The sequence below is a fragment of the Salmo salar genome, chromosome 15 (assembly GCF_965601325.2).
Source record: "Salmo salar chromosome 15, fSalSal1, whole genome shotgun sequence".
NCBI lineage: Eukaryota > Metazoa > Chordata > Actinopteri > Salmoniformes > Salmonidae > Salmo > Salmo salar.
The window spans coordinates 53,365,183-53,391,450 of record NC_138305.1 but is presented as its reverse complement, the minus strand read 5'-3'; the positions used below and the strand labels follow the sequence as shown (position 1 = coordinate 53,391,450).

Sequence of the window (26,268 nt, the reverse complement as noted above, 5' to 3'; positions counted from 1 at the left end):
GACAGACACACCCGTCTCAATGATTAGGTGAGTCAAACATCTTGTACTATTCCATTTTTTTTTTGTATATATTCGATAGAAGGAAAGATGTATTTGTTTATAAAGATTCGGTTGTAACATTGTTTTTATTGACAGCAAAAGTATATGATTGTGTATAACGACTCAGTTATTTTTGTCTTGTCATTTATAGACAGACAGCCCCAGAACACAGCCCATAAACAGAGCCCCCGAAGACTGCCCATGAAGAAAGCACAGAGAGCGACACTGTCCATGACTACAACACAGACAGACACAGGCAGGCAGGCAAGCAGGCAAAAAGATAGACAGACAAACAAAGAGGAAGCCAAGTAAATACATAATTCATTCATTTTTATAAAGAAAAAGCGAGTTTCCATAATGTTTTACCAAAGCGGTCCCCAGAGGAATAAGGCCATGCCTTGCTGGTCCCTGGGCCCCAAAAAAAAAGTTTGAAAAAGGGCTGCTCTGACAAGCAAGAAATAAGTGGTGAGGGCGAGACAGTTACTTGTGTCAATCACACTTAGGTCCCTCCCAGCAGACGTAACCATGCATAGAGCTTTTAAAAAGGATCTGCGCACAACTGTTGCAGGACAGAGGGGGCTCTCTGCAGGGCAGAAAGAACACTTTAATCTGGATTTACCACCAGCCCTGTGCTTTAGATACATTATTTTATATTTACTTTACAATATCCACTCAACAAAAATGACTGCAAGTATCGTTTCTCCTTTCTTCGACTACAACGAAATGAACAAGGTAATGAATGTGTATTGCTTGCTTCGAGCTAGCTAATTGCTAACTAGCTGACTTGGTTAGCTTCGCCTAGTTCATTTAACTTTTTCGGGATTGTTCAGCAAACGTTAGCGAGTGTTTAATGCACGTTTTGGATCGTAAGTGACAAACTTATGACAAAGTATAAAGTGTTTACTGGCCGTTAACAATTCGGTACTTTTAATAATTAGCTACCTTACCAGGCAACGTAAGTTAACGCTGCTTCTGTCACATGTTTTTTTGTTTCTGGTCTTGAGTAGTTAGCGTCGCGATTTTATCATTTATTTTAAATGTTAGTTTACTAAGTGATCGCAAAAAAAATGATTATTTGAAAATGCAACACGTAGCTATCTATGAGTTCACATCTCATGGCATGCCAGCTATTTGGTTGAAAATGAGCAACATGCGGATTCAATCCTAGCTGCTACTAGTTTTCTTGCAACAATTTAAGCGCTTGTGTGTGTGCAAACTGTGCTGTTTCTCGCACGGATAACGTTATGGAAATCTCTCACACAGTACGAATTGTAAACAGTTGTGCCTAAGTTTGAAAATATTGGCTACAAAGGTTACATGTCAGCATTTGACTACGGTGTATCAAATAGCGATGGCTTTTGAGTTAGATTACCCGATGTTTACTGGTTATCGTTTTTAATCTTATTGTATTATCTATGATGTCTAACTATGTAAAAGGCATTGGTGCCTATCACTAGGCAAGCAATAACAGTTTTGCTGATTTCTAGTCAAAATGAATCAATCACAGCACGTTTTTGGACATATTCAGCAGTTATTACCTGATTTAAGTACAATACCATTGGAAATTCGTGTTGAAAGGTCATTTTATATTCTTAACTTAAATTGAAATGCTGTCGCTGCTTCAAAAAAATACATTTTGATAAATAGCCCAATGTCAAGAGTTTTTTTTTTTTTGTCAATCAATAATCAATATAGAGAAAAGGTGAAACGGAATGTACTATGTTTATCTACAAATGTGAAACAATAGTAATAATATTACATGTCTTTTTTTAAACGAGCACCTTACCACTGGTTACAGGACAACCTGCAGAAAAGCGAACTGCATTTTTGATAATGTCACCAAAACAAAAACGCAACACTGTTGTCCATACTCGTATCGATTGTCGTGTTAAAATCAATTAGATTCAATTAGCTAGAGGGGGGAGATGGGGGTTCACGTCCTGTTAAAAACTAACACCGCTCAAAAAGCCACTCGTGATCTGGAAATAATGTGTACATCGCTTGTTGTTAATCACTTCCATAAGATATTACGCTGAAATCAATAGAACAGGGGCAAACGTTTGGAGTGTCGTGCTGTTTTAAATGAACACTTCAGAGGCCACACCGAAACATGGAATAACCTATACATACATGGTTGGTTAGATGAGAACTTCTGGAATGTCTGATGTTGATTTGACTTGACTTTGGAAGAAGCTAACCACTTAGCAAGATGGCTAACTAGCTACTAAATTAGCAAACCAAATGCTGAACTGCAGAGCATTTGGCACATTTTTTAGACAGTAACTTAATAGTTCTAAGATATCTAACTGGTAAATATTTTAGGTTTGAATTCTACACAGTAACAAGAACACCTGGCTGCACAACAGTGAGTGACTCAAGGCCACAGTCTCTTGACTGGGGGACTACCTGTTAACTTTATAATGAGAAATTGTGACTGGTGAAATGAACGAAATCTTCTATCTCAAGGTATTGCACAAGTTGACTACAGGTATTTACTTAAAGTAGATACCTATCTATCCACATACATTTTGTATATGTTTCAACAGTATTGAAAAACCATCCCATGGCTATTTCCAAATATGCCGGTATAACACCTACCAATCTGAGGTAAAAAGGATGTACAATTCCACTCAGTTTTATTGGGTGAAAATGCAAGCTTGTTTAAGGTAGTAAAACAAACTGTCCACATTAGGGGAAATTGGCACAATATAAAATAATTTAATATGTCAAAGTAATTCAACATGTCAATTTAAGATGATAGTATGTTTCCTACTCAAACTGTTGCAATAATGACATTGTCACTCATTTAACCATTTAGTGTTGGGAAAAAATGCTTCTAATCAGAATTTATCTGGGTGCTTTAGACTAGAGCCTCTATAGCATCTGTGCAGCACCCTGAGGGTTTGCGGTCCGTACCATCACTGTCGAGCCAACATGCTATGGCCATAATTGTTTGGCAGTGCTTTTTATTTGATTTACAGCTAGTTAGAGTAAACGGATTGCACAATTGTCTTTAACTTGTGACTTTGGAGACCAGTGTTTCTATAGTGCTGTTGAACTAGTAAGTATATCATTAAGATTCTGGATCTGCTTTTGTAGTGGGTCTGGACTGTAACCAAACATGGCTAGCTCCAAATGTTTTGGGAGAATTGAGAAGGGGTATTTTTATTTATTCAGTACTGATTGACACTGACACTTTTTTATTAAGCATGACTGTTCTTTTCTTTGCAGAACAATAAGATGTTTAACTACAACAACAATACTTTCGGTGGGCCCCACTCCACATCTGTCCCAGTCTGCACTGGTGCCAACAACCCTCCCTCTTGTCCCCCCACTGGTTCCCTGCTGGACAGGAAGGTAGTGGGGGCCCCCTCTGCAGGGGGCAGTGGGCTGTTCCAGCGCCGCCACTCGGTCACCCTCCCCAATGCCAAATTCAACCAGAATCAGTTCATCAACAGTCTCAAAGCTGACCCCTCCTCGCTCCTGATTGGTGGTGGTGGCAGTAACAAGGAGAACCGCTTCCGGGACCGCTCCTTCTCTGAGACCGGGGATCGCCTCAAGCCGGGCAGCCAGCTCCAGTGCCTTGGCGGCGGGCAGGGCCAGCAGCAGCAGCAGGTCAACTCCAGCCGCTACAAGACGGAGCTGTGCCGGCCCTTCGAGGAGAACGGCACTTGCAAGTACGGCGACAAGTGCCAGTTTGCCCACGGCATGCACGAGCTGCGTAGCCTGAGCCGCCACCCAAAGTACAAGACGGAGCTGTGCCGCACCTTCCACACCATCGGCTTCTGCCCCTACGGCCCGCGCTGCCACTTCATCCACAACGCAGAGGAGCGCCGTGGCCCACCGCCACCGTTCTCCACTTTCAACAAGATGGAGCGCCCCCGCCTCCAGCACAGCTTCAGCTTCGCCGGCTTCCCCAGCCAGGGCGGTCTACAGGACAGCCCCACCTCGGTCACCCCGCCGCCCATCTTCTCCACAGAGGACCTGAGCGAGTGGCCCAGCAACCCCTTCACCTACTCCAGCCAGGAGTTGGTCAATCTGTTTGGCCCCAGCCTAGTAGGGGGGCCCCCTGTCTTGGAGCCCAACCTGCTGGCCCCGGCGCCGCACTCCCCCACTACCCCCTGCTTCTTCCGGCCCATGTCGGAGTGTCCCCCCAGCCCCCCGGACTCTCTCTCCGACCAGGAGGGCTACCAGAGCAGCCTGGGCAGTCAGAGCGGTTCCGAATCCCCCAGCCTGGATGCCTCACGCCGCCTGCCCATCTTCAGCAGGCTCTCCATCTCTGATGATTAGAGAGCCTACACACCCGATGGATGCATGGAGTGAGAGAGAAAGTGAGTGCCTGTCTCACCACGGTCCTGTCCCCCTCGTCTCCTGGCCTTGTTTACAACCCAGAAGTGGACATGGTTCTGTGTAGCAGTGTTGTAGCCACTGAGTCCAATCAGAAAACTCAGCTACCCTATTTCCCCCTCCCCCCATCTCAGATGACTCCAATTAGCCAACAGAGGTGTTTTTGTTTTACCCAATCAATCATTCAGCCAAGTGGTCACTCAAGAATCGTGAGTAGCAAGTTGGCCTTGGGTGAAGTGCTACAATAACGGTGAACAGTAGAAATCAGAGGGGATGGATAAGGTCTGTAGGAAGTTTCAGTATGTCCCAAGGCAGGATTCCCCTGTCGTTTTGTGTGTAGCGTTGCTGCATATCTTCATATTGCCATAGATGTGGCACAGGCAGCAATCTTCAAACATCCCATACTTTTATGTCTCGAGGACTTGACAAATTCGTGCTCCATTTAAAAAAAAAAGGTTCCCATTTCTCTTCAAGTTAAACCATCAAAAAAATGATTGGACTACCAGATTAAATGAAGTGCCTTAGTGTTGTCCGATCAATGTGCGGGACAACAATTGTTACTTTTTCCACGTCCTAATGATTGCAAAAAAATCTATTTTCCTCTTAAATAAAAAAAAACAAAAATGTTATTATGAGGACTGGACAAACACACAGATTTTTTATTTTTTTGAATCGGGGCTGGAAGAATTTTTCTTTTGGTGCTACTAAGAACCCTTAGTAAATGTCTACTGGTCTGTGGTTTCCTTAGTTGTGTGGAAGGAGTAGGACTGGTCATCAATGTAAACTGGTCGTTAAACATTCATATTTGAGCTTGGCCTGTCCCCCCCCGTTCTCCTAGCCCCCACTCGGCTCAATAGCTGACTGAGATGACACCTCAGTCGCCGCTGTCGAATCACATGAGCGCCATGCTCTCCCATCGATTCCACCTTGTTCAACTATATTGTTTTGTAAAACCTTCAAACGGAAGGTTTGCTTGTCACTGCTTATTTAACTTATCAAAATGTATTTATTGCTGATCTTAAAGCATTTTTTTTATTTTGTATTTATCTGGATAATGAAACGATAGAATATATTTTCTTTTATGTTAAATTATGATCTTCCGTATTAATCGTAAGATTATGAAGACTTTTTTTTTTTTTTTTTACAGGTAATATATTATACTGCAATGACATTTTTGTTTTGTAACTACACTTTGATTTATTTTGAAAGTGAATCTTAATTTAAATACAAAAAATGCAAATGTTTTTGCGTTTATATTTATTGTTTTTCCTCTTCCCTGATTGGACTGCGGTTTTCAGGTTCTCTATTTTGATGTCTTAATTTCTCTTCCAGTTGTGGGCTGCAGCAGCTCTCGAAGGCCCTCTAGAATGTAGTTGGAAGTTGGGGTAACAGTCCACTCCCTGTTATTTCACTGTCCTTTTGACTGGGAAAAATATAAATTTGAGTATTTAAAAGTCACTTAGCCTATATAACCAGCATTTATGCTGTAAACGACAAATAGAAAGCTCTTTATTTTAATTAGTTATGGATGCTCACCTATTCCGCAATACCATGCATACATTTACTAGCACTTTTAGTTGTGTTGTTGGACCACTCGTTCCCATAAGTGCCTATCAATACATTCCAGGTATCCCCAAGCGTTGTGCCTTTATCACATGTTTTATAACACAGCAGATTTAAGCCCAAACTTGTAGTTAAGTATAAAGGTTAACAGGATTGACACATGAAAAGCAACAGTTGAATGTATTCTTTATAGCAGCTGTTGCTGTTCACCACAGTAATTTCTTTGTTCTCATGTATTTTTTATTTTTTTTAAATGACAGATTGCAGTTTAAACTTAACTAATAAAACCCATATTTCTATTGAACGTCTGTCTTCCTGATTGACGAGTTGTTTGTGGCCGAGGTTGGCAACATTTCCGTTGTGTTTCTTATCACTGTTTATGTAATGATCATATACAGCAACCCTCACATCACATGACTAGGGTGAGAATATTTATCAGTGGAGAAAGCGGCCCATGTACTAGAAGCTGGCTCTATTTGGGCTGGGCATCGAAGGGGAACCATAGAGTTCATGTGGGTGAAGCGGTGCTATTGAAATCTTGAGCAAACAGCCCTGTTTGTTATCCTACCACATATCTGACTTATCTTGCTACAGTCTCTACACCAGCAAACTGGGGAACTTTGTTTGAAAGTTCCCATTGAAAAGCTAGCTACCCCCCCCCCCCACATAGTCAGACCAAAAAATTACTTAAACAGTTTTCCAGGAAAACATTTCCAAGACAGGAAATCCAACTTCTGTGCTTTCTCTCTCTGAAACTACTGTTGGTTGGTGTGCTATTCTACTGTGATTTTAAAGAAACGGAGGAACAGCAGCCATAACTTTCAGGGTTGCTACTTCTTGTCTTGAGGACCTAGATCAGCCTTTCACCATGGTTACTGTAAGGAAGGAGACTTGAGCTTTTACAGTGACTCTCCCAGTCCCTCAGTTCGGCCTGTTACAGCTGATGATTTGCAGTTTCAGTTCATTTGTTATTCCACACTAGGCAGAGCCAGGGCTGGTTCCCCTGAGGCCTGGACTTATCTCCAATTTCCTCACAGAGACAAGTTAGGAACCTGGCTGCTCCATTAGTCTAAGTCAGTTCAAACTTAAAGCAAAACAGTGGGGCTGCATGGACTGGTACTCAGGTTTTCATTGTAGTATGCTAAGCAAAAACATCTTGTTTAACTTCTTACCTCATGATCCAGCTACGACCTTGTTGGTTTAGTACTCTCTCGGCTGCCTTAACCCTTTTGAATGTAGCCTAGAAACCAAACCACTGCCTGCTAATGACTGAAACACCCAAGGCGTGACACTTTACTAGAGAGAAGTGTACTTGTTTCAACAAGTGGGTGGGTGTTGCCTGAAGGACAAGGTGTAAAATATTCTCAAGTGCTGTGAATCCTTACCACATCAGTGATTTCTGATTCCTTTGAACAGAGACTCCTGCAGGAGGATCACTGTGCCTTTAATGGTCCAGTGCAGTCAATGTTCCTGTGTTTTATATATATTCAACCAATGAACGCATGTAAAGTGATGGTCCCATGTGTCATGCGCTGAAATAAGACTCCAGAAATGTTCCATATGCACAAAAAGCACATTTCTCACATTTGTTTACATCCCTGTTAGTGAGCATTTCTGCTTTGCCAAGATAATCCATCCACCTGACAGGTGTGGCATATCAAGAAGCTGATTAAACAGCATGATCATTACACAGATGCACCTTCTGATGGGTACAAAAGGCAACTTTATAATGTGCAGTTCTGTCACAACACAATGCCAAAGATGTCCCAAATTTTGAGGGAGTGTGCAATAGGCATGCTGACTGCAGAAATGTCAACCAGACCTATTGACAGAATTTAATGATAATTTCTCTACTATAAGCCATTTTAGAGATTTTTGGCAGTAAGTCCAACTGACATCACAGCCACAGACTGCGTGTAACCACAAGCCCAGGACCTCCACATCCGGCTTCTTCACCTGCGGGATCGTCTGAGACCAGCCACCCAGACAGCTGATGAAAGTGAGGAGTATTTCTGTCTGTAATAAAGCCCTTTTGTGGGGGAAAAACTGATTCTGATTAGCTGGGCCTGGCTCCTAAGTTGGTGGGCCTATGTCCTCCCAGGCCCCTCCATGGCTGCCCCTCTGCCTAGTGATGTGAAATCCATAGATGAGGGTCTAATTTATTTATATATTGACTGATTTCCTTATGAACTGAGTAACATTTTTGCATGTTTTGTTCAGCATATACACTATATATACGAAAGTGTGGACACCCTTTATAATTGGTAGATTCTGCTATTTCAACCACACCCGTTGCTGGCAGATGTATAAAATCAAGCACACAGCCATGCAATCTCCATAGACAAACATTGTCAGTAGAATGGCCTTACTGAAGAGATCAGTGACTTTCAACGTAGCACCGTCATAGGATGCCACCTTTCCAACATAGTCGGTTTGTAAAATTTCTGCCACGCTGGTCAACTGTAAGTGCTGTTATTGTGAAGTGGAAACGTCTAGGAGCAACAATGGCTCAGCTGCGAAGTGGGAGTCCACACAAGCTCACAGAACGGGACTGCCGAGTGCTGAAGCACATAGCGTGTAAAAATTATCTGTCACTATCGCATTCCAAACGGCCTCTGGAAGAAATGTCAGCACAATAACTGTTTGTCGGGAGCTTCATGAAATGGGTTTCCATGGCTGAGCAGCCGCACACAAGCCTAAGATGAGCATACACAATGCCATGCGTCAGCTGGAGTGGTGGAAACGTGTTCTCTGGAGTGATGAATCACGCTTCACATCTGGCAGTCTGACGGACAAATCTAGGTTTGGAGGAGGCCAGGAGTATGCTACCTGTCCCAATGCATAGTGCCAACTGTAAAGTTTGGTGGAGGAGGAATAATGGTCAGGGACTGTTTTTCATGGTTTGGGCTAGGCCCCTTAGTTCCAGTAACGGGAAATCATAACGTTACGGCATACAATGACATTCTTTCCTGTTTCAGCATGACACTGCCCCCGTGCACAAAGCAAGGTCCATACAGAAATGGTTTGTCGAGATCGGTGTGGAAGAACTTGACTGGCCTGCACAGAGCCCTGACCTCATTGCCCAATGTCAGTGCCTGACCTCACTAATGCTCGTGGAAGCAAGTCAAATCAAATGTATTTATATAGCCTTTCTTACATCAGCTGATATCTCAAAGTGCTGTACAGAAACCCAGTCTAAAACCCCAAACAGCAAGCAATGCAGGTGTAGAAGTCCCTGCAGCAAGGTTCCAACATCTAGTGGAAAGCATTCCCAGAAGAGCGGAGGCTGTTATAGCAGCAAAGGGGGGGACCAACTCCATATTAATGCTCATGATTTTGGAATGAGATGTTTGACGAGCAGGTGTCCACATACTTTTGGTCATTTAGTTTATTTCCACACTATGTGTGGTTGGAATAATACTGTGAAATTATGAAAATGATGATAATGCCCTTTTAGTGTTGGTCGCCTGACATTTCAGCCTATTTCGGTGGGATGGAGTTTTGGCCTGCCTGGCAGTTAATTAGTTCATAGACCAATAAGGAAGAGTTCCAAACCTCTCTGCCAGTAGCCTATACGGAGTAGTCAGAAAATACTATTATACGGTTTTCAGGGTTACAGTATTTTCAACCTAACTTCCATTTCCCCTGAAAAACGGAAGTGAGAACTCCATTAAGGCGTCTTTCAACGCCTGCTACGCTAGGTTACTATGCCAATAACAGCTTGTTTTCAGTTTTTCCCTCCCCACTCAGACCACTGCCAGACAGTCCTAGCAAAATTCTTGCTTGTGAAATAGCTCTTTGCTAAGAAGCTATTTGTTTCATTGTTTTCAATTAAAATGGTCAAAAATCCCAGTCAGGTACTTCATTGTTACCCAGAAATGATTTGATACTGGCTGCATTGGGCCTTTAAGAAGTGCAGCTGCGGGAGAAAAGAGGAGACCAGACCAGTACTGTAGTTGATGCTCTAGATGTTGTAATTCTTCTATCAGCTGTATTTTCCCATGTGTTTGAAACAGAGAACAAACCGAGCGAGACAGACCGAGAGCTCCATACCTACTGGATTCTCCCTATCAGGCTAAAGCATTTGGCTCTGCATACATTAATAGCACTGAGGAAGGCCCAGATTTAAAAAGATGAGATGAGTGCACACATATTAGGGGGAAGGGGTGTGAGAGAAGTTGAGCTCTATTCGCCGGGGAGTGAAGGGGACTTGGGAACATCAACTTAAAGTAACACATGGGTAGGCCTATTTGACTGACCGATTCACCAACAGGCCTATTTGAATGACTGACAACAGTATTTGGCTAAGTTGAGTTTGCCAAAGTAAAGGCATGGATGGAGTTGATCATTGACAAAAGTGAGGGGGAAAAAATGTAATTGCAGGGAGTCGTTTTACTTGACAGCAGCCCTAAAGATGCTGATTATAGCACCAATACTAAAAGCGGGAGCCTGACTCAGATATAAACCTTTAGTAAAGGTTTATTACACAAGCAGAGATAATAACAAACTAGAAAACTTAAACAAAAGCAGAGTGAATATTAGAGCAGAGGGGCCATGCAATCTCTATCTCCCGTCCAGGCTGTATCACATCTGGCCGTGATTGGGAGTCCCATAGGGCGGCGCACGATTGTCCGGGTCTGGCCGTCATTGTAAATAAGAATTTATTCTTAACTGACTAAATAAAGGTTAAATTTAAAAAAAAAATGAAATGTTCCATTGTCATTACCTTTCTCATTGGTTAGGAGACGGCTGTAGCGACAGGGATGAGCTGATAGGGACAGATGGAGCGTGTTTTGCGTACTTTGCTCCCAGCCCCGTGACCCTGCTACAATTTCCCAGCCATTGTATGACTTTTTCCAAGACTCCAGTGCTGTGCTGGCTAAGTCAACCTGCAGGAGCGGAGCCCGAGTCCAGTCACGTGGTTCTCCACCTCCCACAGGCCGTGTCATAAGTAACTCCTCGCTCCTGACTGGCTGCGAATCAAGCCTACGACGACAACATTGGAAAAAAAGCAGTTGCAAGGAGGAACTATGATTTGAGAAGTGCGGTTTTGGCACCGACTAGGGTCTTTTCTCGTTACAGGCAAAGGCGGGGTAGTGTGAGATACTGGGTAGTGTGAGATACTGCTGCGGGGTCTTTCTAACCATCATCAGGGTGTGTGAAGGAAAAAACAAAGGCTGACACCCCTGGTGAAGGAGTGCTGTCTGTCCCTGAGGCTATGCTGGGCCCTGTGACTGAACACTCTTAGCCAAGACTGAACAGCACTACTTTCTCCAACAAACAGCTACAGACTGCCATACCTGTCAGCACTCATCATAAAGACTAGCTGTGTGTATGTGCGTGCGATACCTCACTGCTGTTCTTTTCTTTTCCATTAGAAGTGAAATAGTGGTGTGTTTGAACTTGACAGAACGTTCTAATTCGGTGAGTTGACCAAACACAGAACATAAAACAGCGTGAGGACTACTAAGGGGAAAACTAGGGGAAACTCCCATTGCTCTTTGATTGGCGTGAAAAGAATGGCTCGAGCAAACCGCTTATGACTAAAAAGACAAACATACTGCCTTTTGATACTCATATGAATACTTTATTACGGTTCCTCCTCTCTTTGGCAGTGAGCTATAACACACACACACAAGAAAAAGCATGTGACTACTGTATGATGTATGTAAAAGAATACACACACAGAGGGAAAAACAACAGAAAAAGGAGGAACTACCCAAAATAACACCATTGTTCAGCTAATCAGCCAAACTTCCCCTTAAAGCACTGGAGGAGTCATGGGAACGGGAGGCATGGTAACGGCCTATCAAGTCCCATTCGAGTCAGCAGAAGATTGATGGGTTTTCCTCGAGCTAAAAGCCACTTAAAGGGTGTCAATTAGTAGCCGACTGAGAGGCACTTTTCAGTCTCCCGGTAAACTCTCCCAGCAGTGGCTGTGTGCATGTGTGAAACCTGTCCAGCCTGCTCTCTCCTCTCGCCTAGTGCCCCAGGGGCTTGTAACCTGCTGAGCCACACAGCAGAGCACTGTTTAACCACAGACGGCCACAGCTATACACAATGAGCCATTACACAGCAGCCACAGCACACAGAGCGTCAGTACTTACATACCACCACTCTGCAGGCCAGGGAGAAACATCTGTATATACATTCAGGCCTGGTGGTGAACACTGAAAGGTCCAGAGTCCCAGATGAGTTGGTGCAATATGTTCTGTACTGTACTATACTGTGGGATGATGATGGTACAGTTGAAGTCGGAAGTTTACATACACTTCAGCAAAATACATTTAAACTCAGTTTTTCACAATTCCTGACATTTAATCCTAGCAAAAAGTCCCTGTCTTAGGTCAGTTAGGATCACCACTTTATTTTAAGAATGTGAAATGTCAGAATAATAGTAGCTTTTATTTCTTTCATCACATTCCCAGTGGGTCAGAAGTTTACATACACTCAATTATTATTTGGTAGCATTGCCTTTAAATTGTTTAACTTGGGTCAAAACTTTCGGGTAGCCTTCCACAAGCTTCCCACAATAAGTTGGGTGAGTTTTGGCCCATTCCTCCTGACAGAGCTGGTGTAACTGAATAAGGTTTTTAGGCCTCCTTGCTCGCACATGATTTTTCAGTTCTGCCCACAAATGTTCTATAGGATTGAGGTCAGGGCCTGTGATGGCCTCTCCAATACCTTGACTTTGTTGTCCTTAAGCAATTTTGCCACAACTTTGGAAGTATGTTTGGGGTCATTGTCCATTTGGAAGACCATTTGCGACCAAGATTTAACTTCCTGAAGAAGCAGTGGCTTCTTCCTTGATGAGCGGCCTTTCAGGTTATGTCGATATAGGACTCGTTTTACTGTGGATATAGATATTTTTGTACTTGTTTCCTCCATTATCTTCACAAGGTCATTTTCTGTTCTGGGATTGATTTGCACTTTTCACACCAAAGTACGTTAATCTCTAGGAGACAGAACGCGTCTCCTTCCTGAGCGGTATGACGGCTGCGTGGTCCCATGGTGTTTATACTTGTGTACTATTGTTTGTACAGATGAACGTGGTACCTTCAGGCGTTTGGAAATTGCTCCCAAGGATGAACCAGGCTTGTGGAGGTCTACAATTTTTTTTCTGAGGTCTTGGCTGATTTCTTTTGATTTTCCCATGATGTCAAGCAAAGAGGCACTGAGTTTGAAGGTAGGCCTTGAAATACATCCACAGGTACACCTCCAATTGACTCAAATGATGTCAATTAGCCAATCAGAAGCTTCTAAAGCCATGACATCATTTTCAGAAATTTCCAAAGCTGTTTAAAGGCATAGTCAACTTAGTGTATGTAAACTTCTGACCCACTGGAATTGTGATACAGTGAATTATAAGCGAAATAATCTGTCTGTAAACAATTGTTGGAAAAATGACTTGTGTCATGCACAAAGTAGATGTCCTAACCGACTTGCCAAAACCATAGTTCGTTAGCAAGAAATGTGTGGAGTGGTTGAAAAACAACTTTTAATGACTCCAACCTAAGTGTATGTAAACTTCCGACTTCAACTGTATATACTGAATGTACAAAACATTACAAACACCGTCCTAATATTGAGTTGCACTCCCTTTTGCCCTAAGAGCAGCCTCAATTCGTCGGGGCATTGATTCTACAAGGTGTCGAAAGCGTTCCACAGGGATGCTGTCCCATGTTGGCTGGAAGACCATTCTTGATACACACAGGAAACTGTTCAGCGTGAAAAACCCAGCAGCGTTGCAGTTCTTGACGCACTCAAACTGGTGCGCCTGGCACCTACTACCATACCGTTAAAATGCACTTAAATCTTTTGTCTTGCCCATTCAACCTCTGAATGGTACACATACGCAAAGTAGCAGCAGTGTAAAGGGGGGGCGGGCAATGCAAATAGTCTGGGTAGCCATTTCATTAGATATTCAGAAGTCTTATGGCTTGGGGGTAGAACCTGTTTAGAAGCCTCTTGGACCTAGACTTGGCGCTCCGGTACCGCTTGCCGTGCGGTAGCAGAGAGAACAGTCTATGACTTGGGTGGCTGGAGTCTTTGACAATTCTTTGGGCCTTCCTCCGACACCGCCTGGTATAGAGGTCCTGGATGGCAGGAAGCTTGGCCCCGGTGATGTACTGGGCCGTACGCACTACCCTATGTAGTGCCTTGTGGTCGGAGGCCAAATAGTTGCCATACTACAGTCCCACTGTAGCTCAGTTGGTAGAGCATGGCGCTTGCAACGCCAGGGTTGTGGGTTCAATTCCCATGGGGGGCCAGTATTTAAAAAAAAAATGTAATAAAAATGTATGCACTCTACTGTAAGTCGCTCTGAATAAGAGCGTCTGCTAAAATGACCCAAAAAAAATTACCAGGCAGTGATGCAACCTGTCAGGATTCTCTCGATTGTGCAGCTGTAAAACCTTTTGAGGATCTGAGGACCCATGCCAAATCTTTTCAGTCTCCTGTGACATCAATAAGGGATCATCGCTTTCACTTGGTCAGTCAATGTCATGGAAAGAGCATGTGTTCCTAATGTTTTGTACACTCAGTGTAGGCTAGTCTGTCTATGAGCAGTGTCCAGGAGGAAATCCGCCCAGTTGTGTATATGAGAGGTTCTGTGTCTGGCTTTCACCTGTGTTCCTGACACCGAGTACCACTTCTATAAAACATTGACAGACCTGCCTGGCTGGTACTCCCATCAGTCTCCCCTTGAGCAAACTCTGAGCCCTTACCTTCACCTCAGAGAAGCCAGCTAGAAAGACAGCGGCATTGCAATAGATCTATGACCAATCCTTCTTTTGTACACACAGGAACTGCTGAGGTTAATACAACACTGACTTCAGTCTGGTAGGTTGGTGAAGTGTTTTATTTTAATATACAGTATTGTACATGGTATTTTGAGAACATTCTAATTAACAACAAGGGGAATGTTAAAGACACCAAGTCACAAACACAGACAAACACACATACTGTGAGCAGACATGCACACACAAATTCAAAACACACACACACACACACACACAGGGCTCTACAGTTTTTACAAGGAGCACATGTGGTCCTGAGCTGAAAAATGTAGGAGCACATTGACAAATATTAAAGAGGCAATCCGCAGTTGAAATGATAACAAAAGGCTTGTTTCTGTAAAAGGTTGCGGGATGGGGCTGGAGAAATGTAACCACACTCAAACGCATAGATAGAGCTATGGATGCAAGGACTGACAATCCATGATATCAATATTTCCGTTTTTTGTTTTGAGGCTATACAGTCTTTGTTTACATTTACTTTGGGAAAAACAAGCTTTTATTTTGTCTGCTAAGCTCATGGGGCATTTATAAGTTATACTCTTCAAGAATCAATGGGTTTACATTATTAATTTATAAGTATAAAAAAATGGATGTATTAACTGCAGATTGCCCCTTTTAATGAGAATTGCCAGCAATTAAAAAATACAGGGTTTACCACCAGTAAAATAGATTTTTAAGATTGAGATATAGCCTACATTTATGGAATGGCGTTTGTTTTTTTGCATGTAAAAACCCCCACATCAAATAACACTATTTGACTGGTCAAATAAGCTTTTAATATGACATGTCAAATAATACAATTCTATTGTAGAATTCTGTGTGCTGAATTTGCAAGTGTAAGCCAAGAGCCACCATTATGATCACAGCCAAAGTTGTACAATACTGCGTTGGTAATAAGGAATTATTTTTTTCGATCGAATGGGAAAACGTCTGTGTGAGCATTTGGAATTAGAGCAGGATCAAATGAGCAGGATCAAAAATGTTTGCAAATATCTTTGATACAGATGTTATCACCAACTTCTGGGGTAACTAGCTAGCTTTAGCGGTGTACAAGATCTTCAGTTTCTTGGCAATTTCTCGCATGGAATAGCCTTTATTTCTCAGAACAAGAATAGACTAATGAGTTTCTGAAGAAAGTTCTTTGTTTCTGGCCATTTTGAGCCTGTAATCGAACCCACAAATGCTGATGCTCCAGATACTCAACTAGTCTAAAGGCCAGTTTTATTGCTTCTTTAATCAGAACAACAGTTTTCAGGTGTGCTAACATAATTGCAAAAGGGTTTTCTAATGCTCAATTAGCCTTTAAAAATGATAAACTTGGATTAGCTAACACAATTTGCCATTGGAACACAGGAGTGATGGTTGCTGATAATGGGCCTCTGTACGCCTATGTAGATATTTCATTAGAAATCACCCATTGCCAGCTACAATTGTCATTTACAACATTAACAATGTCTACACTGTATTTCTGATCAATTTGATGTCATTTTAAATGGACAAAAAAAAATGTGCTTTTCTTTTTTTCTATTTAACGCGTTTTTCTTAACTTCTTAAAGCATTGTTGGTTAAGGGCTTGTAAGTAAGCATTTCACTGTAAGGTCTACACCTGTTGTATTTGGCGCATGTGACAAATAACATTTGATTTTATTTTTGAAGGTGAACCGCCAATTCCACTGTTGTGGCTAAACCTTATTGTGGCTAGCTTCACATAGGTGGGTCCAACCACCATTAATCAAATAAGAACTGTCTTGTAAATTAGGAGTATTTTAGATGACACCACCTAGTTAGATAGTTAGCTAGTTAACTATAGCTACTGAAACAGATGTCATTTTGCTATGTTTTTGGGGAAGAACATTGTTTGCATCCCTCAGCTAGCTAGCTTTTTTATGTCCAGCAGTGATTGTGTAATCAATGTGTAATAACTACGTAAAACATTACTGAACGTGTTAAATTATGTGACGTGCAGTCATATTCAGGTCCTGATTGGTCAACAAGCCTATTTGAGGTGTCAAATTGTGTTAGCGTTACTTGACACGTCAAATAGCGTTATTTTTTTGTTACTTTTTTGACACACAAGACCCAAACAGCGTTCCATATACATTGGATCTATATGAATCCTCATCTCCTAAAAAAACGATTTTCCTTTCTTTCTGTGCCACCATGATTGCATACTACGGAGGCTGCGGAGAAATCATTACAACAATTATTACCTGGGTGATGTGTTTTCTATGGGCACTGGTATTCCCAAATTAAAATTCCTGGTAGCACAGCAAAATATTTAGGAGCATATGCCCCGAAAATGGTAGCACTGTAGAGCCCTGACACACACACACACACACACACACACACACACACACACACACACACACACACACACACACAGTCAAAGACACTTCAGGTGGCCAACGCCAGCAGGATTGGCTTGTGTCAGGTTGTAGTTGAATCCTGTCCTCACTCTGATCGGCTGGAGGCCCGGGTCTGTGCCTTGATGCAACACTTCCTGGTTATCATCATTTCCTAGAAAACACACAAAACAGGGCCCTTAACATGTAATAGATCTGGGTCCCACCGAAACAACAGAAGCGAGGTATTACATTACCAGTGTATATGGATTTCCATATTACTGGTCCATCTGAGTTTTATTCTGAATGACAAATACCCCCTCATCACGAGTTCTCTCGGCAACAGCCTGGGGCTTGAGGAAATTGCCGGTCATTGGTTTGTTTCAATAGGTTACCATATGGGTAGGGAGTCAGGGACCAATGTGAGCTCGTGTGAGGTAAACATTTACAGAAAACGTTGATCCAAAACAGACTATGTAAAACAAAACCTGGCCCAAAGAAAAATAGGGGATTGATTACTTAGATACCTATGGACGTCATCGGGGGTATTTTTATAACATTTCTTTGTTTTGCCATAATCCTTATCCATTCCTCAAGGGGAGAGGAGCTGGGTTCAGAAAGCACAGGGTGGCTACAGACCATGACAAACAGCTGTACGTCTGTTTGACTGCGTGAAGTGAAATGGGCCCAACTGATCAAATACAAATTTAACTTGTCAAAGTGTACTGTATGCAGTTTAGACAGGTGAGGAGTAATTGTGGAGCTAGGCGAACTTTCCTTTTCATTCCTTATCCATGGTGTTTCTGTTAGGTATAATTATGGTGTTTCTGGTAGGCAGGGTTGGGTAGGTTACTTTCTAAATGTAATCTGTTAGTTACCTGTCCAAAGTTGTAATCAGTAACATAATTTGGGGATTACCCAAACTCAGTAACATAATCTGATTACTTTTCCCTTAAAAGGCATAAGAAGAAGACAAAAAGGACCCATCAAACGCATTTGGTATGTTATCATAGTGGTCTCTGACTGGTCCGACTCGCTCCAATGGAACAAATTTAAACTTGAGCCTTTTTTCAATACCGAATTGATTGGAATTGAGAAAACAGAAAGATGTCAATTTATTAATATCCTTTCTGATTTTAAAAGTAATCCAAGAAGTAATCTGATTACAAAAACACAAAAAATCTGCTAACATAACTGATTAGTTCGTTAAAAAAATAATAATAATCTGATTACATGTAATCAGTTTCTCCCTAACCCTGCTACTTCTGAGGAGCTAGGAGGAGGTTCAAAAGGTGATAAACACCTGAATGTTTAGACTAGGCGTGGTTACAATGATGAAGGAGAGCGATTATTTTGTTGCAACTCACCGCAAATTTTTCTCAAATCTACTGTATCTAACCTACTAACGAAGACGCCATGTCTTCAGATGCCAACACCCTACACAACCAGTGTACTGCCACCACAATGCCGCCCCGATTCAGCCGGCCCACATTTAGCTTTTGATAACGATAAAAACTGTCTTCTTTAATCTCAAAAGATGATCTTGCTCCAGAAAAGGGCAGAAATCATAATCACAGGCGATTGTCCTGAGAACAAAAGGCCTTTTGGGACAAGTCAATCCTAAAGGGAAGCAGCAGGACTGAGGACAATGAGGAGCCCGGGAGATTATTCTGAACACTGCCTGGACCAAACCCAGCCGTTCCCCACCTGTTTCTGTTTCAATCACAGACATCCCTAGACACCAGGAAGTAAGGAGCAGTGAATCACTACTGTATCCATGGGAAATCCTGGTTTATAAATTATTGCTCTACTGTATGTCTGCTGATCGCTTTGTCTAATATAGCTACATCCATTGCTATAACTGTGAGATGGTCCACTTACAGTATGGGTCGTACAAGGCCCCTGGAGAATGCCCTCAGGAGCCGCCCCGATTCGGATCCTGATTACATTTAGAAAGTAACATGATCACCGACAACAATGAGACAGCCTATAGGGAGGAGGTCAGAGACCTGGCAGTGTGGTGCCAGGACAACAACCTCTCCCTCAACGTGAGTAAGACAAAGGAGCTGATCGTGGACTACAGGAAAAGGAGGGCCGAACACACCCCCATTCACATTGACAGGGCTGTAGTGGAGCGGATCAAGAGTTTCAAGTTCCTTGGTGTCCACATCACCAACAAACTATCATGGTCCAAACACACCAAGACAGTCATGAAAAGGGCACAACAACACCTTTTCCCCCTAAGGAGACTGAAAAGACTTGGCATGGGTCCCCAGATCCTCAAAGAGATTTACAGCTGCAACTGCTCCATCCAGATCCTATATACTAAGCGGTGTCAGAGGAAGGCCCAAAAAATTGTCAAAGACTCCAGTCACACAAGTCATAGACTATTCTCTCTACTGCCGCACGGCAAGCGGTACCGGAGCTCAAAGTTTAGATCCAAAAGGCTCCTTAACAACTTCTACCCCCAAGCCATAAGACTGCTGAACAATTAATCAAATGGCCACCCGGACGATTTACATTGACCCTTCTTGTTGCTACTACTCACTGTTTATTATCTATGCATAGTCACTTTACCCCTACCTACATGTACAAATGACCCCGACTAACCTGTACCCCTGCACATTGATTCGGTACCGTGTTACTTTTTACTATAGTTTATTTAGTAAATATTTTCTTAACTATTACTTGAACTGCATTGTTGGGTAAGGGCTTGTAAGTAAGCACTTCACGGTAAGGTCTACACCTGTTGTATTCGGCGCATGTGACAAATAAAATTTGATGACGCAAGAAACATACAGAACATTAAACAACTCCCTCACACAGCCACACTGTTGAGTGGAAACCGTTGAGATGTGGGGGAAGTGGAGTAGACTGGTCTATGAGGATGGAGTGAAAAGTCTAGGAGGAGGGGGCACTTGATAAGAAGAAGATAGAGGGGAACACATGAGTGTCATTCCAGTTTCCAGAGGAAATTTATTGACTTTGTCCAACACAGAGGCCGGTTGCACCAGTTGGTCGTAAGTGGGTTGCAACTCTAGGTCTGACGTAAAATGAGCTCTACGTCGAACCAACAAATTGGACCTGTTGCACCACCTGGGCATAAGCCCTTCTATGAGCTACACCTGGGCGCGGTGGTGTAAAGTACTTAAGTAAAAATACTTTAAAGTACACATTTTTGGGTTATCTGTCCTTACTTTTTATATTTTCGACTACTTTTACTTCACTACATTCCTTAAGAAAATATTGCACTTTTTACTCCATACATTTTAATGACACCCAAAAGTATTCGTTACATTTTGAATGCTTAGCAGGACAGGAAAATAGTCCAATTCACGCACTTATCAACCAAGCATCCCTGGTCATCCCTACTGCCTCTGATCTGGCGGACTCACTAAACTCACATGCTTAGTCTGTAAACGAATACTAGCCTTCCCTGTGGCTCAGTTGGTATAGCAGTTGGTAGAGCATGGTGTTTGCAACGCAAGCATGGTGTGTGCAACGCAAGGGTTGTGGGTTCGATTCCCATGGGGGGCCAGTACAACAAAAAAAGAATGCATGAAATGTATGCATTCACTACTGTAAGTCGCTCTGGATAAGAGCGTCTGCTAAATGACTAAAATGTAAATGTAAAAGATGTGTGCCCGTGGCTTTCCGTTAATTTAAAAAACAAGAAAATGGTGCCATCAGTTTTGCTTAATATAAGAAATTTGAAATTATTTATACTTTTACTTTTGATACTTGAGTATATTTTAAACCAAATACTTTTACTCAAGTAGGACTTTACTGAGTGACTTTTACTTGAGACATTTTCTATTAAGGTATCTTTACATTTACCCAAGTATGACAGTTGGATACTTTTTCCACCACTGCCTGGGCGTAGCTTCTACGCTTAGTAGGGAGCAGGCATAGGGTGTTCAATTGGGACCATCTTCTTTCATGATATGCACTGAAAATAATAGTGATCTATACATTTCAAAACAATGTGAGTCTCGTGTTCAGATTTCATAACCTCTGGGGTCTTTTCGAATTGCCTATGCACGAGTCAATAATACACTTGATTTATGCTACATGGCATGCTAAATCTGTCTGATCAGATATTAGCAAACAAATAGATGAGCTGCCACCTCCAATTATTTGCCCAGACAGATCAAATAACCAAATATACAAACAGAGATTCAGTGAAACAAAATCGCATTGATTGTTAGACAAGTCAAGGGCTTTTAGTCGGCATATAGCCCCTATAGGCTTACGCGAGTGAAAAGCAAAATAATCAACCTGTTATACTATGCTAGCGTAGGCTACATAGCTAGCTAACATGCACTTTTAGAAGAGCAAACAAAACAAAAAATTCAAATCATGAACACTCACCTCAATGAGTTTCCATGACATCAATGTCACATGCCCCTTTATTTCAGTCCCCAGAATCTGACCTCTTGACCTTCCAAGACTATCATACAGCACGCTGCTATGCCCTCCCTGAGACAAATACACACGTAGCCGAAAGATAAGCAAACAATAAATACAGACCAAACTAGTCTGGCGGTCCCCACATGCCTGGTAAACGTTCTTCTCTAAACAGCCATCCGTGTTTCAGGCCTCCATTTTTCTACCTAGACTTTCAAACAATGGTTGGGTTGTACCAAAGCAGAAGTGAATGCTGGGGGGCGATGAGGAGGAAATGGTTCACTCCAGCAGTGAGATAAACTTCATGTGAATTTTATCTATCTCTCTCTCTCTCTCTCTCTCTCTCTCTCATTACAATCACAGACCGAGGCAGCTCAAATTCATTTTTACGGCATTTTAAAGTAACTGTACAATGAAAAGTTCACATTCTGTTAATTCATCCCCAAATATTATTATTGACTCATCCTATTTGTGGCCAAAGCACTTCAAAAACCCCACTTCAAACTTGTATCTAAAAAGGTTTTTATTGCTATTTACTCATCAAGGATGATGTCATCCTCCTTAGGAGGATGAGCTGGCCAATCAGCAGTCTATTCACAAGAATATTTGTAATGACCGGTATACGCCCACACCCTTCCAACACAGAAAAGCTGCTTTTTAACATATGTAATTAATCCTTTTTTAAAAGAAAACAATTTCCCTCATATTATAATGAATTATAGATCAGATTTCATAGAAATCTGGAAACACTGGATAGTTCTTTTAACACAACCACACTCAAACAGGCCCGGAGATGAGTCAAGATAGTTATGGAGGATTTGCTTATGACGGACTTTTTCCCCCTTCCAAAAAGAAGCAAAACAAGACAAAATGGGTCAGTCGTAGTGAGGCACCAGAGAGAATAACAACTCGGATGGAGGAGGACAGATCCTCTCTTCTCCTCTACAGGGCATTGTGGGAAGCAGAGATGACATATTAGAAGGAAAGTGGAATTCAAGAAAAATGAGATGGTGTGTGTCGGAGGGAGCTGAGCGATAGAAAGCGCTCTGCAGGCAGGGGTCCAGGTCAGCGATAGGGGATGGGGAACAGAACAGGAGCTCTGCATCTGTCTGTCAGAGGGGGCTCCTGTATCCACCCCTCCACCTTTAATTTATGGCCCCTCAGACGGAGACAGTCGGGATCAGGGAAGGAGATAAAGGGGAGTCTTGAAATGAACACCTTGGTAAAACCTGCCGCTGTATAAAGTAACGCAGGGCGGGGGGGGCTCTCCTGCTGGAGCTGAACCAAGTCCATCTCCACCCCAGCAGCCTACGCCAAGCTCTCTATTGGCCAGTCTCTGGTAACAACATGGGGCCTATAGGAGCCTAGGGCTATACTGTAGCAGGGTGTTAGCCCTAGGCACACACACACACAGAGAGGGGAACTAACAACACTCCCACCACCATCCTCCAAGCCTCTCTGGTTCTCTGCTGTACTGAGCACTCCGCCTGTTTGAAGTCTTACATAATAGTTTGTAAATAGCCCCTTCTTTCTCTCAGTTTCACAGGCCCGGGCCCAAGACAAACCTCACCAATAATCAAATCAAACTGCTAAATTACAGAGGGGCTATTACCACTCGGCACGCAGTTCAACTTCTCAGCGCAGAGATCCAGCCAGTCATGGGACCTTGACCCTTGTGGAGCTCCAGAACTGCAGCAAGAGAGCAGCTGATTGCTAATAATGAGTCAGTGTGCATGGAGCTTGTATCCCAGGCAGCTAGAGACTCTTCTGGGCCGTGCGGTTGTGTTTTTCCCCCCTCCCCGGTACTCCCCTACCCCACTCCTCCCACCCTCTACCCCTTAGGCCCGCTGGAAACATTGAGTCAGCCAAGCCAAGGCCCCTTTTGTTTCATGTTTATCTATGTGCCTCTAATGGGAGGCATTGGACCACGCTGGGTTACAGAAGAACATTGCAGCTCCGCTCGGCTATGCTGCTGCCGTCTGTCTGGGCTACTAATAAGAACACCTGGGTTCAAGTACTATTCAGAAATCTTTTAAATATGTTGATTGTTTGCACTAGCCTGCCAGAGTGCCAGGTGGGTGAGGTTTGTACGTTAACTACTTTTCTATTGGTTCCATTGAGACAGGCAAGTTCAATCAAGCGCAGATAAAGAATTGAAAAGGATTTCAAATAGTATTTGAACCCAGGTCTGCTGCTAATAAACTCTTCGCTCCTCCTCAGCCCGAATTAAATAGGCCATCTTTAGAAAACATCTCTCCCTTCCGATGTCATGTTGAATCGGTTGTTGTGTTGTAGCTCATGGAGCAGCAGGGAGAAGAACAAAAGGGCCCATAATATAACGTGGCCTGGCTTTAGTGTACGAGGGCTGAGTTGATGCTCTCTCTGTGTGCCAGGCCAACGTAACGCTTAGGGTATAGTCATTAGTCACTGTGAAACAGAACAGGGCTGGCTCATCTGATTCAAATTAGAGCTCATCGAATAGGAGCCAGAATGAAACTAGGATGATTCATAAATGCTCCATTTCCACTGAGTTTGGTTGTGTGTGAGTGTAGGACCAGAAGTCCTCACAAGGATAGTAAAACAAAGAAAAGTAGGGACATTTTGCCAGCCCCCCCATAAGGAAAACGGCTATTTTAGCCTTAGGGGTTACAATTAGGGTTAGGTTTAGGGGTTAAGGTTAGGTTAAGGAAAATAAGGTTTTGAAATGGAATCAATTGTTTGGTCCCCACAAGGACAATAAAATAAGTGTGTGTGTGTGTAAGTGTGTGTTTGCTAACCCCCAAACACGGTGCCTAAATATGGAGAGAAAAAAAAAAGTGGTTGTGTAATTTCATTCAACTTATGTGTAACCTTTATTTAACTAGGCAAGTCAGTTAAGAACAAATTCTTATTTACCATGACAGCCTAGCCCGGTCGACGCTGGGCCAATCATGGCCGGATGTGATACAGCCTGGATTCGAACCAGGGACTGTAGTGACACCTCTTGCACTGACATGCAGTGCCTTAGACCTCTGTGCCATTCAGAATCCCATATACACCGAGTATAGCATACATTAGGAACACTTTCCTAATATTGAGTTGCCATCAGAACAGCCTCAATTCGTCAGGGCATGGACTGTACAAGGTGTCAAAAGTGTTCCACAGGGATGCTGGCCTATGTTGACTCCAATGCTTCCCACAGTTGTGTCAAGTTGGCTGGATGTCCTTCGGGTGGTGGACCATTCTTGATACACACGGGAAACTGTTGAGCGCGAAAACCCCAGCTGCGTTGCAGTTCTTGAAAACATACCAGTGTGCCTGGCACCTACTAACATACCCCGTTCAAAGGCAGTTAAATCTTTTTAATTGCCCATTCACCCTCTGAATGGCACATATACACAATCCATGTCTCAATGCTTAAAAATCCTTCTTTAACCGGTCTCCTCCCCTTCATCTACAGTGAATGAAGTGGATTTATCAAGTGACATCAATAACAGCTCATAGCTTTCACCTCGATTCACCAGGTCAGTCTATGCCATGGAAAGAACAGGTGTTCTTAATGTTTTGTATACTCAGTGTATAACCAAAGCATTGAAACCATCACCAATGTGGTTCTTGTTTGACAGTGAGTGAGTTTGCGCGAAAAGACGCCCACTTCAGAACTGACACATGCTTGTACTCAATGACAACATCTCATTCTGTTTTGCCCAAGGATGACAGATGACTAGATACTTACACCATTATCATGTTCATTAGGCGCCAAACAGATTTTTAAAAAAGTACTGAAACACGGCGGGACGACCTGGAATTTTCTAATAAGAAATGCTCATTTCCCCACATAAACTCTCTTGTGAAAGCACCACGATGTTATGTCCAGGTTCTGAGTCATATTTAACGGAGTAGGTGGTACATTTATTTGTCTTTTACGGCTGTGGTTATTAGTGTGTTAGTACATGTGATGCACTTGGCTGCCAGGGGAACACGCTGTCCTGGGAGGGTTGCAGCTGTGATAGAGGGTGACTCATTTTGGGGAGTGGGGTTCCAACACACACACACACACACACACACACACACACACACACACCATATATATAAACACACACAAGTACATACGTATCTGAGGTGTTTGTCTGGGCACAGATAGATATTGACAAAATGTCTGAACACCTGCGTATGGCATAAACCTTGAGGGGTTCACTGCTCCAGGAATGACTGAGAAGTGAACCGAAGCCATAGAGCCCAATGTGTTTAAATGCTGCTTTCTGTGTTTATAATAAAATGGTACACACACACACACACACACACACACACACACACACACACACACACACACACACACACACACACACACACACACACACACACACACACACACACACACACGTCTCTCCCTCTACCACACACACTTATGTCCCCATGACTATGTGGAGGGAATACTGAGCAGCAGCTGGAGATGCTTCTGAGTCTAAACTGGAGAGCAAGCTAGCTACTGATGTGTAGTGATGAAAACCACCCATTCACACACTAAGGCAGCCCAGTGTGGTCTCACATCAGAGTAACACTAAATGAACAGCATGTGAGAGGTCACACACCCAGGCTATAAAAACACTCGTACTGTAAACAGAAGTGGTCATCAACACACTGGACGTACGGACCAAAGCAGCCTATAACACCATATTGTGTGGGAGTCAGTACGTGAAACAGTACTCCCACTACAATCTTTGTTTCCCTCTCAACCCCAGGCTATAGTTATAACTATCCCTCCCCTTACTCCAACTGCAGTCTTCAATATC

General features: G+C 42.9%; 2 protein-coding genes across 2 annotated transcripts in view; one reads left to right on the top strand and one right to left on the bottom strand.

Annotated features, from left to right (window-relative positions):
- Positions 1–579: 579 nt before the first annotated feature.
- Positions 580–4,808, top strand: zfp36l1b (ZFP36 like 1 zinc finger CCCH-type b). The gene is made up of 2 exons (XM_014144961.3): positions 580–771; positions 3,271–4,808. Exons 1-2 carry the CDS (start codon positions 721–723, stop codon positions 4,327–4,329), a joined length of 1,110 nt encoding a protein of 369 aa, XP_014000436.1. The 5' UTR covers positions 580–720; the 3' UTR covers positions 4,330–4,808.
- Positions 4,809–14,791: 9,983 nt separating this feature from the next.
- Positions 14,792–26,268, bottom strand: part of rad51b (RAD51 paralog B) — a 53,296-nt gene continuing 41,819 nt past the window's right edge. Inside the window, exon 10 of the mRNA XM_014144964.3 lies at positions 14,792–17,264. Coding sequence (XP_014000439.1) covers positions 17,131–17,264 — 134 coding nt within the window. The 3' untranslated portion in view covers positions 14,792–17,130. The remainder of the gene's footprint in view (positions 17,265–26,268) is intronic.